The sequence below is a fragment of the Helicoverpa armigera genome, chromosome 12 (assembly GCF_030705265.1).
Source record: "Helicoverpa armigera isolate CAAS_96S chromosome 12, ASM3070526v1, whole genome shotgun sequence".
Lineage (NCBI taxonomy): Eukaryota > Metazoa > Arthropoda > Insecta > Lepidoptera > Noctuidae > Helicoverpa > Helicoverpa armigera.
Window position 1 is genome coordinate 2131135 of NC_087131.1, and position 21238 is coordinate 2152372.

General features: G+C 37.2%; 1 protein-coding gene across 2 annotated transcripts; it reads right to left on the reverse strand.

The window, feature by feature from the left end:
• Nucleotides 1-116: 116 nt before the first annotated feature.
• On the reverse strand, nt 117-20784 carry LOC110378009 (katanin p60 ATPase-containing subunit A1). 2 transcript variants are annotated; one of them, XM_021337077.3, is made up of 9 exons: nt 20545-20784; nt 12011-12243; nt 11440-11897; nt 9683-9862; nt 9178-9320; nt 8532-8641; nt 3004-3130; nt 1945-2076; nt 117-1563 (listed from the first exon to the last, which is right to left on the reverse strand). In XM_021337077.3, the coding sequence occupies exons 1-9, from the start codon at nt 20724-20726 to the stop codon at nt 1497-1499; spliced, it is 1632 nt and encodes a 543-aa protein (XP_021192752.2). In that variant the 5' UTR covers nt 20727-20784; the 3' UTR covers nt 117-1496. The 2 variants fall into 2 exon arrangements, with proteins under 2 accessions (XP_021192752.2, XP_021192753.1); XM_021337078.3 differs by lacking the exon at nt 20545-20784 and adding an exon at nt 13472-13762.
• Between the last annotated feature and the right edge of the window lie 454 nt (nt 20785-21238).

Genomic DNA, 21238 nt, shown 5'->3' on the forward strand with positions numbered 1-21238 from the left:
TCCAGGCAAGCGAATAAATAAATCGATTACAGAAAGCGATCGATTATAAATATATCGTTAATTATAATAAGTTACCGCTACAATATAATTTAAATTGATAAATTAAAAACTAAATCTAAGAATATTGAGAGTTTATTGGAATAAAATATGATAAAATAAACTACATTCATGTTGCTAATATTTAGCGTGTTTCGTCAATCAGTGAGTTTAAAATAAAGAAATAAAATCTTATCATTGCTAGAATCAATAATATAATTTCCACAATCCTGTATTTCTTCTTCATTCGTTTACAATGTTTTAACTAATACTATCGGTTCAATGTGCATCTTATGTAGATTATATCAAAATCTATAATTAAAAACTTTACCTTGTTGAATAAATATTTGCTCAATGCGCCAATGACGTAATAGTCACTCGAAAACCGAGAGGCGAGATCTTAATTTAAATTGAAGCCACATTGATTCATCAAAGCAATGTTAAACCCCGCCTAATATACCGAAGTAGAAAATAAATGGAGTGGATAGTTTCGAAATATGTAGTTCAGAAGTGTTCATGTTCCCTGAATTTATGACGTCATTGCATAGTCAATTTAGCAAGCTATGCCGTGAGTGATTTTCAGAGCAACAACACATTGTACACCACGTCGGTGAAATAAATTAGCGATTGTGGAAAAAATATACAACTTGCCACTCCATTTAAGAACTATTTCGATATATTAACCCTTCCCCTATTCCCCCCACTATTTTATAAAACACAGTCAATCCCCACATCGGTCCAAAAGTGAGTCCAAAAATCCAACATCGCGAGTCGTCCATCATCACTATTAAAATCGTTTAATTTTCACTTATTAATTTTAAAATCACTGAATTCAGTCCAAAATGTCTTCCTTAACAGTTACGCGAACGATATGAAGTTAGGCTGACGATCAAATTTCAAAAAATAAGTTTTCCTCTTTTTTTATTTACGCAGACTTACATTTGTACCCATAAATATGCAATAAATATTATTTTAAATTTCTCAACATAAGGCCAAAATAATTTTGCAAAAATCATGGTAAACTCGCTATTAGCACTAAAAATTTTCGCTTAGTTGAAGGGTTACCAATACTTCTAATGAATTTCTTCTACACATTGTCATATTTTTTCATGTAAAAAATATCAAAGTGTACCTTTTGCCAATCCGTAATAAAATAAGCCAAATCATCCAAAACCTAGACAAATTTAATATGCTAAAATACCCCAAAAACATTCATATCCTTCCATATCCAAAAATAAGGTTCCAATTAATGTGGAAACCATGACGTATCATTTTTGACATCATCAAATCCAAAAGCAACACTTAAAAGAATCCTACCAACCAGAAAGGGTATCAAAAGTCTGCGCATATCAAAGACGGGTTATTTTTAAAGATCATCAGCCTAACAGACGGCGCAGATACTAGATGCTCTAGTCGGTGCGCAGTCGCTGTAGCAGGGCCCGGAGAGCCCAGGCGCGCCGCTAGGAGCAGCCGTGCTTCGACATCCACGAGTTGTACCGGCTCACGTCCGCGTCTGACACTGTCCGCCTGGAAATATGAGTTCTTCAAAATAATGGCCTTTTGGGATAAATAACTCCCGAGCAAAATTCAAGTTAAAACAGAATAAGCTTATGCTGAGGGCTGTAAGATTAAACGGACTTTAGAAGGAACATGGGTCAAGTCAACATTGAATCTGCTACTAAATTGCAAGAGGGGTAATTTGATAGTTAACAAAAACAAAAAGAAGCGATCTACAAGGATCTCTTTGGCATATATTTTTTGCTAGTCATGACATGACAGGCAACCAGACAGATAAATACTTTAATTATGAAAATTGAAATCTCGCTATGCTGAATCAAACTACGCCCATTTATATGTATAAGTATTTATAATTGTAAAAAAAATTAAACAATAAACAAGGTATATTACCTAGTCTTCTCGATAGCAGTGTCAATGTCTTCAGCGGAGACCGGCGCTTCGAGTTCAGATCGCTTCAGCTGTCGTATTTCGTCTGGACTCTTGCCGGCTATCTTGCGACGCATCGTCATCATTGCTGCGTCTCTGCAGAATAATCAATTTATTTGAATAAGAAGATAAACACGAACTTTTTATGAGTGACGGCGATGCAAGCAGCTTCTGTTTTGATCTTCAATCTTTATAGGATTCAAAATTGGACACAAAAGGAAGACATCCCTAAAGGACAATGGGCGATTCCGGTCCAAATGTCCACCACGAACGAGACCTATATGGCTAGATAGCCCGTTAAATATAGAACATTTTTTGGTATGAAAGTAAAAAAAAATATAATGCCAGAAAAAAGTTATAGCAAAATCAAATACAACATTTTACAGATTTTTTCAATTTCATTTTTTCAATTACTTTTCGTGATGTTCGATTTTCGTACTTTCTGTAACTTCTGACAAAATAGAATTGTTCATTATTAGAGAGAAGACACCACCAGTTACTGCTGGAACCAGGAACCGCTGAGTATATTCAAGCACTTCTGGCGCTTCAATTGGTTAGTGATTCGTACATCCATCGGGCAAAAATATGGGCTGTTTATATATGCAAATGTGTCTTACTCATCTTAGTTTTAGATAAAGTGCGGAAATGAAAGTGGAATAAAATAAAAAATTATAATGATAACATACAAAAACTACCGAAAATTAAGAATACATTTTTGGCTATAACTTTTTTTTGGCATTGTTTTTTTTTACTTTCTTAGTAAAAGTTACTCTAAATTAAGTGAACTATTTAATTATATAGGTCTCGTTCGTGGTGGACATTTGGACCAGACTTCATACATTCTTGCCCAATCTCCTTTTTTCAATCACATTTTTAGCTTGGTCTTGTCTCTCTCATGCTGCAATGTCCTCAATTCAGAACTTAACACAGCATCGTAGAAGTCAAAAAGCTTATAACATACATATTTACCACCGTTGTTTACAACATTGCAAATCATTGAACCATACTGAAGTAGCGTATTACCTGCAAAGGTTGCTGATATCTGAGCCGCTATAACCTTCCAGCTGGCTGGCCACATCCTGCAGACTCACGCTGTCGTGGAGCACCACGTCTCGCAGGCAAAGCTTCAGAAGACGTATTCTTGTGGCCTCTGTAGAATAAGCCAGCAATCAGTTTTACTTTCAACAGTATAAAACAATATATATGTTACAGCCAAAGTAATAAGTCCGCATATTATACATCAGCGGTTCCCGAATTCTTTTGGCTTCGGAACCCTTTTCGTCTCACCATTTTTCGGCGGAACCTTAGCAGTAAGAAGTAAACTAAAGACGTAAATACACTTAGGTACGGCTCGTGGCACGTGGTAACGCACCAAATGGTTATATGACGTTATATGTCATGATGTGTGTTATGTATGATGTGGTTATATGAATGGTCAGAGACGTATTCATTAGGCATCGTTCAGACCAAACGTATTGTCGGCCGCTGACTGTAAGCGCGCGTTACGCAGTTTATTGCTTTTCCATATATATTGAAATTGTCGTTCACACCGAACCGACTATACGCTGTTACGTCGTCTGTTGTAGCTGACTCTCAGTGGCCGATTATTTTACTACGCGACTATGCACGGCGGACGCGGATTGGCTACGCGGACGCAGTTGCCGAATAGCGCCGCTCCGCCGCGTACGCACCGCCGCGCCTCGGTACAGCACGTCGATAATTAGTGTCCCTTTTATATAAACTTAAACGTATTAAGAGCGTGTACGTCAACCGAGCGCCATTTGGCCTAAAAAGGTACTTTTCAAACCACTGTTTCTCATTAACTACTTATCCTGTAACTATGTCAATTTTTAATAACGCAAGGTAATTTCACTGTCTATATAGTTAATTGAACATAAATTTCAATTTGTGTAGTTTAAATACTTAAAACCCCTATAACGTAACAGATGTTTTATAAAATTCCCGTTCAGCGTCTATTTCGAAGCTTAAATTCATGTGAAAACAGTGGCAAATCTAATCATATTTATTTTTTTACTCGTAGACGAAATCCCCATGCCTATAGTTAGTTGAAAACATTTTTTGATTTAGGTCTCTATCTTTCAGAAAAAAATATTTTAACAATGTGAAAAATTGTGAATTTCAAATGCTTTTTATACCTACCTATCTTACTTAATGTAATATAACAATTATTTACTATAGTAATATAACTCTTTCTTTAAAACATAAACTTGATATTATAATTTAATCTCTCGTTTTTATTTTTTTATAAATTATTTAAAAACTACTATAAAACGCTGCACGCGAGTCAACTCAAACCAGACCGCCGCAAGGCTTCACAGAGAGAGGACGTGTCGCTCCGTCACATCGCGTAGGGTGAATAACCTCTGCCGTGGATACCGAGAATAGAGTACATTTCAAGCGCGACCAACAAATCTTGATACATTACTATTTTATATAAAGCTCAATTTTGAAGCATATTTTTTTTATCGATTGAGTTGAAATTTTGTTTGAACGTTCAGTTTTAATGACAATGTATGATTCTATATCCAATATGGCGGTATACCCAAGATGGAGAAAAAAAATGATTTTAATGCATTCCTACGATATGGGTATCAAATGAAAGGGCTTGCTATGAATAACTCGAAAAAAAATATGTGTCGCGAGTTTTAATCCAATATGGCGGACTCCTTAGGCTAGAAATCACTTATTGCAGATGTCTGTTACCAATCAAGCTATAATTTTATTTATATGTTCATTTTGGATGTACCCAAATTTTGACTTTTGATCCCGAATAACTTTTGAAGCATAAAGGATAGATAACTTAAAACTTTATTTGCAATGATAAACCCAAGCTCTTCACCAATATCTGGCTTTCCGGCAATTGTTGTTATTTGACCACAATTTTTCGGTCCAGATGGACTGGACCATTCATATAAACAATCAATTTTTCAAATCGGTCCATGCGTCTTTGAGAAATCGAGAACAATCAAATTGAGAACAATCACAAAACAATCTAATTGAAACCTCCTCCTTTTTTTTGAAATCGGTTAAAATACAGAAACTCTTAACATTGCCATTAATCATCAGTCGACTATTTAGTACTGTTGAAAATTGTATGTAATATACAGAAAGTCCTCAAAACCAAGGTTTTCATAGGTGCCCGATTTTTTTGCAAAAGAGTGTAAGTATTAACGACTTATTTTCATGCTTTTATATTTTAGTCATCCATAGACTTCACTATTTTCTCGCTATTAACTATTTACTAAATAATATATTTTTTGTTCTACCAATTTCACTCGAAAGGATCAAAATGGTTTGTGTGACTATACGTGAAGTATGATAGGCACGCACACAGCCGCGACGCTAGTCTGCGCGGTTTTTTGCGTTGAATTACCTAAAGTTGACATCGCGCGCCCAGCGTACACGCTCAGATAGTAACTCATCGAATGTTTTACTGTCATACGAAAATATTTCTTGAACTTATTTGGATAAAGTCTATATTCGAAATATAAAGTATGAAATTGACCAAGAAAACATCTCTTCAAATTTAAGGGATGTACCCACAATCTCTACTTATTATTATTTTCGTCTTCCTCTAGAGCTTCGCAAATGGCAACTATCTGAATGCGCATCATTAATTGAAATATCAGTGAAACGTCTGATTTGAAAAAAAAATATGCTTGTTTTATCGTTTATAAAATACTACGAGCAACTCCAAATACTGAGCCCTTTTATGTGTAGAATAGTCAGCCGCTCAGCGTACGCATCTAGTGTGAACCTACAAGAGCCTATTCTTTTGTTCACACATGTAGCGCATCGTACGCTATAGCCTATTGTCGGCTTGGTGAGTACGCGTACTGCAGATTGAGTCGACGTTCACACTGGGGCAGACAGTGAGTATACTCACAGTCAGCGGCGGACAATACGTTTGGTGTGAACAATCCCTTATACTCAGGCGTAGCATGGCTATTTGCCACAAGGGCCAGAAAAAAAAATTAGCCGCCCTTGACTTTTATTATGTGAATAGTTTTCAGTTTGAAGACTGAAAAAGTAAACGCAAAAATAAATAGATTGCGTTTGTACAGGTGCGAGGCGAGCGAGCGCGATTTTTTTTTTTTTAACTAAAAGAAGAAGTTCCAAGCACCCGCTAGCATTGAAAGACATTCAGTGATAGTCGTTATCGCGAGCGAAGCGAGCGCGATTTTTTTTTAGTTTAAGTACCTACACAAGATAAACAAAACCACTGTAAATTAAACTTAGGTCTCAAAAAGTACAATATCCACACAAAAAAGCAAATGCGAATGAATAAGTAGCTATTGCTTTTTCTGAACCAGAGAAATAAAAAATAAACGACGGAAGAGCGCGAAATGTTTTCGGTGCTGGATACTTGAGAAATCAAAGGAACATAAAAGTACGACACGTAACATGGAGTCGCGAGCGAAGCGAGCGCGAAATTTTCGTATTCGCGGAGGTGCAAAAATTCGAAATAATGTCACACTTTGATTCATGGTAAAATAGCCACTGGAAATACTCGTATGCCGTGTCATTTCACGTCCTGTCAAATGTATGAAAACGTATAATCCTAGCGATGAAATAAGCCCAAAAAATGCGGTGATTTTTGGCCAACCCGCTATCTACTTTTTCTATTATCTGCTGCCGTGGCCTTGTCGCGAAAGTACGAGACTTACACTCCCGAGTGGTACCCACCTACATGGAGCCTAAATGGAATTTTCGAATGCAATATTTAAAACAATTTAATTGAAAATGAATAATAATTTAATATTTTCAAAAGTGAAACTAACATAATGGAAATCTTGAATTTTCCACGGAACACCTGAGGGCCTGACACGGAACCACAGGGTTCCGCGGAACCCCATTTGGGAACAGCTGTTATACATATTATCTAGCTATCATTTATAATATCTGCTCAATTTGGATAAACTGATAATTGACACAGAATTAATCACATTAACTAGCAATTTTATATAATATCTCCATAGACTTAGATAATGTAATAAAACAAGTAGGTAAGATTATTATTTCATCTAATTTTTTTTTTATATGGTTAATTAGATATTTTATTCAATAGTTTTACAAAATGATCTTATTATAGGGAAATATTAAAACTAAGTATCAAAATATTCATCCGCATCGCTATCAGTGGGGATCGTGCCCAAAAGGCTGGCTGCATTGCCACGCTGGATGGCAATGCATATATCCTTTGACCGAAGTATAGGCCAGCCCTTTGGTCACGAGTGGACTCTACTAATCGCTTACTGATTTCTCGATTCTCGAAAGAGTCTGTGGGCACTTGGGCCACATGGTCCCAGGGTTTCAACCCCAAACGGCTCAAAAATGCAATTGCCGGTGAGGTTTACATATTTGTGCCGTTTGAGGTTTATTTCATATTAACTAAATAAAGTGCCTGGTAGTTGACCTTAATATAATTCGAAAAAGGCTAGTTAGCACAGTGCAGGGCACCCCATAATAGTAGTGTGGCTCGGGCCACTGTACGGACGGCCCGGAGTGTGCCCTGCCCGGGAAGGGCACTGCCGTGTCCTCGTCGAGGCAGTCGGCAGCGGCGACCTCTCGCGCCCGGTCCGGGGCGAGAGGTACTGGGATGCCATTGTCTCCTTCTGTGTGGTCGAGAGACGACTCCCAGCCACCGTAGACGTGGGCCTGTGCGATGAGTTCGGGTGCCTTATCGGCCTTCCGTCTCCTGGGAGACACGGACCCGTCTCGGCGGTGCGCGTTGTTCAACGCGTGGGTTTAAGCCACTAACAGTTGACCTCACGCTGCACGTTCACGCTCACGCTCTCTGAGTCCCTCACGCTGCTCTCCCACAGTGGGAGGAATCATTTGATGATTTATCATAAAAAGAGTCGATAATAACTTGAGCCGTTTCTAAGAATTAGTAAGTAGTCAGACGATTATACCATATTTATTACTTTGGCTAACTTTGACCAGCTATTATAAATTAGATCCAGATAAAGTGATTAATCTATCACACTGTCTAGTCAATTTGGGTATTATATACAATGACTAGTCATTATCTATATTATATATTTAATCACTTTGGCTGTAACATATACATTATCTAATTACATTATCTAAGTCTATGGAGATATTATGAAAAATTGCTAGTTATTGTGATTAATTCTGTGTCAATTATCACTTTATCCAAATTGAGTAGATATTATAAATAATAGCTAGATAATATGTATAATATGCGGACTTATTACTTTGGCTGTAACATATATAGCGGGAATCGATTATTGGGATCCATAAATTTTTTGCAAACTTATCCTTAAAAAAAAATATTATCTCGTGTCTATATATACGGAATCTTACTTCAACTTTTCCAATTCTAAACAGTCTATCTACCCTGTACTACTACGGGTCTACTGGAAGAAATGAGCAGCACATATGTGTTATTTTATGATATTACATCTTATATCATTTATTTACTGTCCAAAATATAAATAAATACGGTCCAAAATATAATGCAAACGTGCTGTATTGTATCACGTTAGTTTTTTTTTTGTGTTTACCATCTGGCAGACCAACATAGATCCTTTTTTCAAACCGTCTTCTGAAAGCTTCGTCGATGTCCCACGGGTGATTCGTCGCCGCTAGTACCATTATTATTTTGTCTCGGTGGCTGAAACAAATAATTATATAGTTATTGGGTTCATAGATCTACCAAATAGCAATTTAATTCTGCTTCGCCTTTTTTATGTTCCAATTTGCCACATAAGGCTAAGTAAACACCGTTTAGATTGGACAATAAAGTCCAAATACGATGTAATAGACAAGAACATTACACGATTAAACAATTTGTATGTTTAAACTGGTCTTTATGTATCTGTATTGGGACGTACCTTCTGTTTTCCTATGTAATGAATAATCATTATACAAAGTGCACTTGGAGAGGCCTATGTCCAGCAGTGGACTGCTATTGGCTGATGATGATGATGATGATGATGAAAGTAGTGGTTGATTAGAAATATTATTTCTGGTATTTTATTAAAAGAGACAAACATAATTGATTACCAAAGCCACATGCATCGAATGCAAGAATGGTAAATTTTACCTTCACATTGAAATACCATAACAAAAGAAACATGACACGTTTCACATAGCTGACCAATATCATCCTTCCTTTCACACTTATCATTTCAAATCCCAACCACTTACAAAGCTGCAGCCAATCCATCCATCTGTATGAGCAGTTCAGCCTTGAACCGCCTCGAAGCCTCGTGCTCTGAGTCAGCGCCGCGCACTGCGCACAGAGAATCCACCTCGTCGAGGAATATCGTGCTGGGCGCGTAGAATGCTGCCTGCAAATTGATGAAACAAATTAGATTTTTACTGCAAAAAAATTCAAATAATATTTTGAGAAAACACAAGCAAGCCTTGATAATCCATAATAGGTAAACAGCAATAGATGTTAAACTTTCCCAAATACGCTGTCCCACCCTGTACTCTCCCAATGAGTAACAAAACGTGAACAAAATTTTTGGCACTTCCTTATAGGTACGCTTTCCTATATGTGGTATGATCACACAGTACTGGTTCATTCCTATAAACTTTTAAACCCTCGCAGTTTTTTTATAAACAATGCAGTCTCCACGGGGAGACCTAAATGAAGATAGATAAACTCCAGTTTAATCTCCATTTAGGTTAATCCAAAACTCCTTACCATATCAAACAACAGTCGCACCAGCTTCTCTGAATCCCCTCTGTACTTCGAGGTGAGGGTTGCAGAAGACACGTTGAAGAATGTAGTACGGCATTCAGTGGCCACTGCCCGGGCTAGCAGCGTCTTGCCCGTGCCTGGTGGACCCGTGAGGAGTACGCCCTTCCAGGGACGACGGATGCCCTGGGAAGCCAGGGATATTAATATGTACTCTAACTAATAATCTAGCTAGACAGTCAGCTTTTGACATTTCGAAAGAGCCTGTGATAGGTTTTGTCGTAGAATTTTGGGTTAGAAGGTGTTTGGCAGTGCGATGGAACCGGGTATTATTTAAATAATGGTAAAGCACCAAAAGTAGTCAATTGTTAATGATAATCTAAAGATGAAATATCTACATTTACCCATTAATAAATAAATAACTGTAAGTGAGTATGGAAGATTCTTAAAACTTAAAACAACAAAAAAATCGTAATTATCACACCGAAAAATATTAAGGTCTTAGCTTACCAACCATCTAACCCTAGATTATGGCTTAGACAGACTAGCGTGTTATGACCACGTTCAGTTGGTTCAAGGCCTGATGGCGTACACAGACTGTACCTATTATTGATATTGTCCACGGCACTGGACAAGCAAAGTCACGCGAAACGCGAGTACGTAACCCGCATTATGTTAATGAGTATTGCTAATTATGTGAATAACGACTCTCTGTAGTCGTAATAGAGTATTTTATAGGCGTATTTTGCTAAAACATTGGTAACTATTATGTACAGAAAGGTCATCATGGAATATGCGTGTTTATTTAGGTACTCGAAAGGTGGTAATAATGGAGCCCAAAAATAGGTTGGACGCTATTGTTCTAAAAGTCAAGGTCATAGAAATAAATAAAGGAAAGCTATTATTTCTCTTCTTGCCATAATTGCAATAAACAAGGACAGTATTGATTTCATTGCGATGTGAATCGAGCACATTTGCGTAGTTGTGTACTCATTTTAATTTAAGTCGCCTTTTATAACATTCCCTAGAAGCGACAAGATTATAATTTCTCCGTCTAGACTGCCCGTTCCAAATGGAGCGTAAGTAAATATGGTAATTCTATGCCACTTCCATTTTATATTATCATGGAATGTAAAACGAAGCAATACTTGCATTTAATTTAAATCCTATCATTTTCCATATTCCCTCCTCAAATCAACGTGATATCTATTTTTCAAGTATCACGGAACGCCCCTCGAATTTCACCTGTTTCAGTATGCTCCGCAATGTCCCAACCTTCTTATACGACCCTTACAAAGTAAACAAATGACTGCACAATATAAAACAAAACATAAAACTGCACATTCACTCTTCCCATTAATTTTACATCCAGCCATAATTCGATTAGCTTACACGAAGCCAAAGAGCCAACTTTACTGAAACGGGCAAACAAATGAGCGTTGACCGGCACGACTCACGCAAATCCTCAATTTAAACTAGGCTACAACCAAGATTGGGAAGGTGATTTACTGTTCCAAGTAAAGTCCTCAAAATGTCCTTATTTTCCTCAACGTTCTGAACAATGGTTCTGAAGAATTGTTTTTACAATTGCTTCATTACGTTAATTGTTTTGAAATAATGTTTCGGTGACCAGTAAGATTTGGATTTGTCTTTAGAGATAGAAAACGTTCCATCTCAATTAGGTAACAATTTAGCAAACATGATTGATGAAATAACTCATATTTTTATCGTCTTTGAAGATCACTAGATATATACAAGCTTACCTTAAAGTAATCAGGCATTACTAGAGGTAGAACCATGGCCTCCTGCAGAACGGACTTCGCATCATCCAGTCCTATGACATCTTTCCAGCGAACATCAGGGTTTCTCTGCAAGATATCTCTTTCCAAAGTCTCCACTAGATGTAGTTCGTAACCTGTTGCATCGAACACTTTCTCATCCTTCTCAAATATTGTGACGTCAGGTGTTTCGTTGGGAACGTCTGTTTTTCTGAGTCTAGGTTTTATAGGAATTAGTGGTCGGCTCCGTCCCCCTGTCCGAGGCATTCTGTCCACTGATCTGCTGATCAATCTTCCACTGCCTAAAGATGCCTTTCTGCTTATTGAAGGTAAAATGGTGGCGTCGCGGCGTCGGAGCGTTCCCACCCATTTCTCTGTGGTTGGATCTGAAGTTTGTTTTGGTAGATCTGGTTTGTCGGTCATGTTGACTACTGGTTTGACAACTGGAATGAGATTTTTATGAAAGTATCTATAGGATAATCAAATCATTTGCAATTCAATAGGACATTTGCAAATATTACCAGGTTCTGCAGAAACTACAATATTTTGGGCTTACCTTGTGTGGGAGGATGTCGTGTCCCCAAAGCGGCATGTGTTTGGGGCATGGCCTTCGCGCGCTCCCGCCTCGTTTCGCTGCGTTCTGTCCTCAGCCCATCCCGCGGTGGATCCGAGTCCCCCTTCTTATCCCCACTGTGACTGGCTGACATGCGCGCGAACCCGAAAGGCTGGAGACTCTCGACCATCATTCGATCCATCATTCTGGCCATTTGGTGGAAACCGGATGACGGACTGTGTGAAAAATATGTTTGTAGTTTACTTACTTGTAAACATGTAAAAAAAATACTACTGTGTATATCATTGACGGGCGTAGAGGGGGTAGCATTTGTAAAGTCAAAAGGTTCCTTTGCAAATTGGTCAAAATTATCAAGGTTTGGATTAGACAGCAAAAGACATCAAACAGGATCGTAAGAACAGTCTCAAAATACAAAAACAATTAATAAAAATAACTAAAGACAGTAGCAGGATAAAAATAAATTGATGCTGTGGACCGTGGAAATTGCCTGTGACATTGAGGTGATCTTCAATTGACGCTAAGGCCGATAACACATGACCTGTGACAAATAAGTACAACACCTTTTGTTCATTCTATTTAGGGCTTCGAACTCGAAAAGGAAATAAAATTTGACTCGTCATGTTCACCAAAAAGAGCTACGATAAAGTATTCTAAAGAGCAATTAAGCTGCAAGCCCGTAGGCCTATAGGCCCTTAGGCCATTGCTCATTTAATCTGTCAACACCTACAGCTCGCTAGTTCGTGTAACACCTGCCTTAAAACACAAAGTTGCAAGTCTCTATAAAATAAAGTCGACCTGATTTCAGCAATTAATTACTCTTCGTTGCTGGCGTTTTATGGCTATCGGGTGTAGTTATAAATTATAGTTACCTTCTTTGTTTAGATTTATAGGAAAATAGATTTATAACTTTATTAACCAGTTAATCTTTGGCTATTTTGCATAATTTCCAAAATTACGATGATGGAAAAATTTAATAATCCATACCTACCCATATAACAATAAAGGTTGGATGAATTCCCTGTGCTGCCTGGAAGACAAAAGAAGATCGAACATCCTTGAAATAATGTTCTGATTCATTAACTGCTGATGACTCATATTCCTACCCTATTGGCTAGACATAGATATGATGTGACATACGTTAAATCCTTTGCTTTTTGTACAGTATGCTTCACAAGGTTACTGCATCCATAAGCAGATAATTTAGATGTCAACTATATGTAATCTGACAGTAAAAAAACCGCCTTAAAACTTCTATCGTAGCTGATCGTAGCCATGATTGTACAGCAGATCTACTCTTGAATACGCTAAGAGAAAAAATATTTACCTTCCAACTTTACTTTGACTTTTTTTTATTAAATACAACTACGTTTTCAACTACTGCTAATCTAGAAAAGGCCATCCTAGAAACCATGAAAACGTTTGATCAAAGACAAGATAACGTACCCGAAGGGATCGAAATACTGTCGCAAGCCCCCAACATTCGGGTACAAGAAGTCACCGAATCCGAAATCCATTTTTCTTTTCAAAGATCTGATGGCATTTGCTAAGTACATAAGTATGAATGTTCAAAGCCACATTGAGGTCACTGGGAGGTCACGAAAACATAATTTTCACGGGTGTACAAGTTGAAAAAGTGTGTCATTACTTCTGTTGAACCGGCTTGTTGGAAAATAGTGTGCTATTTGACAGGTTTGTTATTGGGCTGTTGCCATGGCAATGCGTTTGCGGAAACTAATGTTGACCGCAAGATTCGATGCGTACGCCACACAAACTTGACTTTGCTGCCCTCGAAACTTCTGTTCATGGAAATTGACCCCTATTTCGTATACATAAAGAGTTCAAAAGCCGACAAATGAGTTTTTGAATGATAAATTTGTGTTTGTTTGAGGTCCTTGACTGGTCTACTTTCGGTGAACCTCGTTTCATCGTCGTGTATTGTAATGACCAAAAAGGTGGACTATAATTATAGTACAATTTAATGGGCATTGACTATACTGAACTTTGTGCTTGATGTTCTAGAATTACCATCGAGGAATGATGAAAAGTCATTGAAGGTGAATGTCAGGAATAGGATACTTTGTTACTTATTCCAACTTTTGTATCTACATGTTTATGTATTACACATTGTATATGTATTACTTGTATTGCTACATGACCCAATTCTTCTTGGTAGCAATTAGCATGTGTTGCCATATAGTCTACCGGGCCTGTAATGTTAGCATTACTTAACATTTCCAACGTTTTCAGCCTTCTAGTCCTTGAAAAGAGTTGGGCATGCTATGGTTATGTTAATTCCTTCATGAATACTAATTCGGGCCATTTCTCAACTGAAGGACAAGGCAGACGTTAACGAATATTTTGGTGTTTGCTTGACTCAAAATCGTTTTAGTTCTGGACTCGAAATCTTAGAGGCCTACTTCGTAATATTTGTAAATCTATCCTATGTATTTTTCATATTCTCAATTTCCATGCAATCATATCTGTCATTTTTTAGGGTTCCGTACCCAAAGGATAAAATGGGACTCTATTGTTTTCTCTCCTCTGTCCGTCCGTCCGTCCGCCCGTCCGTCTGTCACCAGGCTGTATCTCATTAACCGTGATAGTTAGAGAGCTGAAATTTTCACAGATGATGTATTTCTGTTGCCGCTATAACAACAATTACTGAAAACTAGGATAAAATGAATATTTTGTTTTTTTTTTTGCTATTTTTTGTTCTGGTACGGAACCCTTCGTGAGCGAGTCCGACTCGCACTTGGCCGGTTTTATTTTTCTTAACTTCAGTCAGAGAACTTCTAGGCAGCCTCCACTTTTAACCACATCATTGCATACCATCGAGTGAGATCAGATGAAACAAATAAACATCGTAACAAACTTACAAACAGACCTATGCCTACCCCCTTCACTAACTACTATTACCTACTATAAACTAATTTAATAAACTACCTCTATAATAGCTACAACATTAACTTCAAAAGCCTAATCCGAATTTGGAACGCCTCTTCAAACCTCTTTTCCATGCAGCGCTGCAAGGTAACTGACCTAAGTGTTTACCCCAAGGGGTAAACTTGACAGGTCGCACCAAATGTGTGCCAAAGTTCATTGACTAGACAGTACGGGGTCAATCACCGATGTCATTAGCAATGCAATCGATGAAAGACGTGTATCGGGAACTTGTGGACATTGGACGAAGGAGGTTTTATGCGTTGGTGGGTAGTAACTAATAGTGATGTTCTAGATAGGGGTACTAACGTTATAGAGTTGAAAGTACCTAAACCTAGATGACTGTCATATGTCCTATGGTAAAATGACTGCAGCTTTCGGTGTGTTTGGTCTACTGCTTAAAGCCTACAAGGGGCATTCTTTACTTTGCCTAAGGTATGTAATTTAACAGAATAGAAATCAGGATCTGTAAAACACAATAGTTTGCTTAGGAAGCCAGTGAGACAACAATTACCTATTCACATATTATAGCAATTCTTAGTGGCGAAACCCAATGAAAATGACAATACAGAAGGAATAATTCTATACACATTCATGTTTATACAAGTAAAGCATCTTGTATCTAGTAATGACCCTTTTAAGTCCCATTTCTCGTGCCTACCAAACTTGTTTTCCTCCTGATAGCTTTTTGACACCAGCAGATTTTGTCGAGCATGCTGATTTTGCAACACGCGGCACAAAACTACAAGACCAGATGTTGTAAAAAAATATCATCTTTTGGACCGGCTGTTGTAAAAAAATATATTTTAGAACACCCGTTCGCTTCGTGCGTTGCCGCGCGGAAAATCTGCTAATATGGAAATGCTCTTACTCTTTTTTTAAACAGGTATCACAAATCAACCTCAAAGTCCTTGTGACTTCCTAACAAAATAACAAGCAAATCTTGAATTTGATTATGACTGAGACGTATCACTTAGCGCGTGTCAAGACCAATTGGATAATAAACTGAATAATTGAACACAAAAAGGCGCCTACGCAGCTATGACCTGCAAGTTGTAGCATCCTCCCAAGTATTGCCAAGCCAATATGACCATTATTCCAAGGAGATAAAGGTTAGGATTCTGTGATGTATTCGGAACAGAAGTGTGAAGTTCAGATATAGATGATACCTACGTGGGTTTTGCCGAAGACTGCAAAATGACGAATGGTCGGGCCGTTAAACTTAAATACCAAATGAAGTACGTTTTAATTCAGGTTATGGTCGTTTACATTGAAAAAGTTGGCGTGAAACTGATACTTTAGGTGGGTAGTTTTATATCCCTTTTAATTAAAACAATGTGAGCAATTTATATGAGTCAGCTAATGAAAAAATCGGTGTGCTTGTCAACTCTGAGTCTTGCATGAACCACGCTAAAAGTCCTTTGTTTCCCTAATTAATTAACTAATCCATTTAGATCACTGCTAACTTTTATGCACTAATAACTATGGAGTGATATTTGCTAGTATCGTGTTTTTGAGCATATATAATTTTTTTAATAGCTTTTCGCTATAATTTCTAAAACTCAAGTATTTTACTTGAGTTTTAGAAAATATTTATTTAGACAATAAATTGTATGTATGTTTACAAAACAAAAAGAAAATATTTTTTCCCCATAGCTTTCGAAGAAAGTATAAACACTAGAGGTTATATCAATGCAATAGGAACAACACTACTCTTCATTACCGCAAAGTACTGAAAAACAAAAGAGTAATAATTATAGGAGTATTAATTACTTAGCGAGTGTCGTGCTAAGTCTGGACATCGCCAGTAACATTAGTCTGCATACGTTATGTATTGAACATTACTCAGGCTGTTTGACGACAAAACAGGCTGAAAATAAATATGAAGATATGTTTCTATGGTAAATATAGCCTTCTACCTGTTTCCCGCAGTGTAACTTTCGTCCAGAAGGAAATTCTTCCTCATTAATTAACAAACCTTTTTAAACTATTGCCAACTTCTATCTTCCTTGCACTACAGCTGTGTGATGTTTACAATACAATCGTATTTATTGAGGAAAACTGTATTTTCTTGATCATTGAATGCGAAAATATTACTTATAAATTGACTTTCACTTGGAACAAAGTACAGAAAAAGGAGTATTAAACACAGTAGTATTAATTACTTAACGAGTGCCGTGCTAGTCTAGACATCGCTAGTAACATGCCAGTTACATTAGTCTGCATACGTTATGGTATTGAACATTACTCAGGCTGGTTGACAGCATGACTACTCCAGGTGGAGTGGATAGGTATAAATACACCCTTTTTACACGAGAAATAAAGGGCTGAAAATAAATATGAAGAAAAGGCTTTATACATGTTTTTACCCTAGCTATTCCCCGCGATTTTACCAGCGTCCTGAAAGAAATTCCGAAAAATCTAGCCTACTGCTTCCCGCGCTTTGACCTGCGTTCAGGGGGAAATTCTTCCCGTACCCAGATAAAATATAGTCTTTTTCATCCGGCGCTAGTGTGGCTTTCCAAAAATAAAAGTTTTTTTATTTGAGTTCAGTAGTTTCGAAGGTTCAAGATTCAACATCTTCCGCAAATCTTTTCTCTAGTCCTTACCAGTGATTCAACGCTCAAAAAGTTTCCTAAATATAGAGGATTTCTGATTCTATTCGGTTTGACTGTTGCCGACTGTTGACGATTTACAGTACTCTTAAAAATAATTCTACTGCAGAGAAATGTAAAAACATTTCCTCTTTGATTACCGTAGCTTCGCCTTACATAACATGAGCGTCGAAAATTAATTCATCATAACGAATTTACTAAAAGAAAGAAGTGCCTAAAAAGACCTTGAGACAGAAATACTTTTTAGTACTTTCTTAGTGGTTGTAATAACGGTAACAATATGATTTATGTTTGTAGATTATCTGGTGTTGTTATTAATTGTTCTACAAACTGAAAAGGAACTTTACAATATTATTAGTCCTTGTATTTGCATAGCTGACTCTTTATTATGTTAGTTAATGAACCGAAACTGTGGTCAATAAAATAAGGGTTAAAGAGCTCCAGAAAACTGATGACGTCGTAATATATTTTTTGTCTTAAGAAGTCTTCCCGAAGTAGTTCCCACAGGATGCGGATGAAATGCTGTTAGGTGATATAAAGGGAACATAGAAATTAGTTGTTAAATCACGTATTCACTTTTTTACGAAGGATGGGCCATATAGTAGCTATCACTATGAAGGAATGAGTCGTAGTATCTTCAATATCATAAAATAAACATTCAACTCTTCAACGCAAAACTGTGCCAACCAATCATACTTTTTTTTTTAAATTACATACTTTTTACGTACCCCTGTCCGCACGAACGATATTATAAGAAAGCGGCCAGTAATAGTTGGTTTCTTTATCGCGGGGCTGATCAAACCTCATTGGAAGGAGGTCACGAGGTACGGTTTAAGACTGGCCAGTAATTATATTTAAAAAAATATTTCATAAGTCTATGAATGTGTGGTGTAATAATAGTGTAATGCCTAATGGAGAGCATTATTGAATTGAGAAGTTATAAAAAAGTATAATAATCTGAAAAGTCGTGGTGGGTCTTTTGGTTTAAGCAACTATCTCCCAAGTACGAATTTGTGGGTTCGATTTCAGGCATGTTAAACCTATGTACTGTGCGGAAAGTAATTCCTCGGGACAAAATTGAAAATGGTAGTTTACTTTGAGTGATCCTTATCCGCTAAAATCTGTTTAGAAGGACATTACGCTTGACCCTAATCTTCTAGGTAAAAGCTAAGTAGGATTACCCTTGTTTAAGTAATCTCCTTAATTGAATGACTAGAGGAAATCACATAAGTATCGGTTTCATAGTCGATTACAGCCGCACTTTTACTGTAGACATTGTAGGATTTAATTTGTGACTAGCTGTTTCGCCTACATTCATCCGCATCCCGTAGAAATTACTTCCCATAGTCGGATTAAATATAGCTAATGTCATTCAGATATAGTTAGACTTTCCAACAGTGAAGACTTTTTCAAATCGATTCAGTAGTTTCAGAGCATTTAGAGTACAAACAAACAACATGAAAATACTCTTCCATTGAAATTAGGTAGTCATTTGGTGAAATCTATCTAAGACAGTGTCTAGCCAAGTCATAATGATGTTATGTTTCACGTAAAGCGTTAGAACTATTTACAAGCAATGTCCATGGTCATATTATTATGTGTGTGGGACAGATTGTTGGGTTTTACGATTGAGCTCGGCTAAACGGCTTGACCGACGCGTAATGCCATTACGACCAAGGTTCCCCTAGATTCTTAATCTCTAAATACTTTAGAGGTCGCGTAGGATGATAATACAGCTGACAATACATATGCGTTTATAATGAGGACAAAGAAATAAAAAGTAGAGCAATCATATTATCACGTTGCCTACCTAAGAGTCAAGAGTAAAATAGGCTACTTCTAGGCAAAATGCTAATTCTTCGACCACATCATCATAAGCATTAGGTGAGACAGCGGTTAAGTTATACATAATAGGCTGAACTTTTACGCATCTTATAAGTTTTGATCATGAATTGTTTCGTCATGATGTATCATAAGCGGCAAATAAGTAATATGGCACCAGTCTTAAACATGGGGTTGCCCGGGTTGAGGAGATAGGCTGTCGCTCCTTGTAAAACACTGGTACTCACTCAGCTGCATCTGGTTAGACTGGAAGCCGGACCCAACTTATTTATTTGGGAAAAAAAATGGGAAAAAGGCTTGTGACTGAGATGATGGTGATGTATCATAAGCGGAAAACCAACAGTTAGCAGTTGGCCTAGCTTCTAGAGATCACGACTTTGATCCTACCCATTGAACTATTGTCGAGAAGCCACGCCAGACACAAGATTACAAAGTCTACAACATAGTTAAGTTACACGTTTTTAAAAAGGCTTTAATAGCTTGCGTGCTGACCATCCGTATAGAACATTGTTTACAATGTCACATGGACACACGCCATGGGTCATTTCTCATACCTTTACCATCATATGGTTAAAATTATACTGTTGTGTCATAATTCATAGTGTTTTCAGACAGGTCTATAGGTATTGTGAGTCATACTGAAAGGCTATTAGTGCTTAAAAGTTGAAGGAACATGACGTTAGGATACCATTAGTTAATGTCACAACGGCAAGCTTTTACAAAACCCTAAATTTTTAATTAGTAAAACCTAAACTCCACGGACGGGGTGAGAAGTATTTAAACAACGTCATCAAAGCACAAATATGTTCGTATTATGAAAAATAATTTAGAGCTGATAAAACAGATTCCTCTATTACAAAATCCTATATACCTAAAAGTTTAAATCTATAGGTACCAAATCAATAATATGTATATTTAGACTCTTTTTATATCTAAATCGCAATGTGTATAACTTTTCAGTAATAATATGATCCGGAACAAGTTCATCAACCAGTTAAACATCAGTTTTTTTTTAAACAACTGTTTACTTTGTTTAACAAACAGATGTTTTAAGAAAACTGACGTTTATGTTGTCAAAGAAAAACCCAAAAAAAAACAATCAGTCTTTGAAGCACTTACCATCCTAGATCCCAAGCTGAATGAAAGGCAGGATGAGCAGACATAGCCCCCAGTGGAACTCCAAAGCCAAACTCGAATTTGACGTCATTCGGTTTCCTAGACCAGGAGCCCTTTGCCGTGGACTCCCGGGGAGGCTCCGAACCAGCCTTCGAGTCATTCGTCATCGTATTTTGGAAAAACATTTGAGACTGTTCGAAGATGATGCGTTTTTATTTTGTTTTAAGATGATTCTAGAATTTAAATTTGGAATAAGATGCGATTTTGTTTTGGGGTTTGAGGCGGTTAGATTTTAAAATTGGAAAAGTCAATCTGTTTTTGTTTATTTTTTTAGGGTGTTTTGTTTTCCTTTTAAAGTTAAGACAGTGTTAAAGTTAAAATGACATTAGTTTAATATTATTTTGAGAATATTATGATTTCAATTTTTCAAACTATATTCTAGAATCTGTACAACACACGCACTTCATATAAAAAAAAACACTACAAAACTACACCTAACTACGTTAAAAAACGCAGCAAGAAAAATACCGCTACAATATATCGTAGGCGTGCTACGCGGCTACGGGCTACGACCACTCGTTGAGGTGACCACAACACGACTGCCGTTCGGCCGATGACCGGCCAAGCTACGATCACTTCCATTAAACATTCATTAATGTTCCAAATCTTTTGTTGTGACCGCCGTATGAGTGTGGAA

Bases quoted from the DNA above. Each gene is read 5' to 3' on its own strand.
- LOC110378009 (XM_021337077.3), bottom strand. From the start codon at position 20,726: ATGTTTTTCCAAAATACGATGACGAATGACTCGAAGGCTGGTTCGGAG. The intron at 12,244-20,544 runs GTAAGTGCTTCA...TTTTTCACACAG, and splicing joins TCAGCTTGGGATCTAGGATG to TCCGTCATCCGGTTTCCACC. The intron at 1,564-1,944 runs GTAATATACCTT...TCATATTTCCAG, and splicing joins ACTGCTATCGAGAAGACTAG to GCGGACAGTGTCAGACGCGG.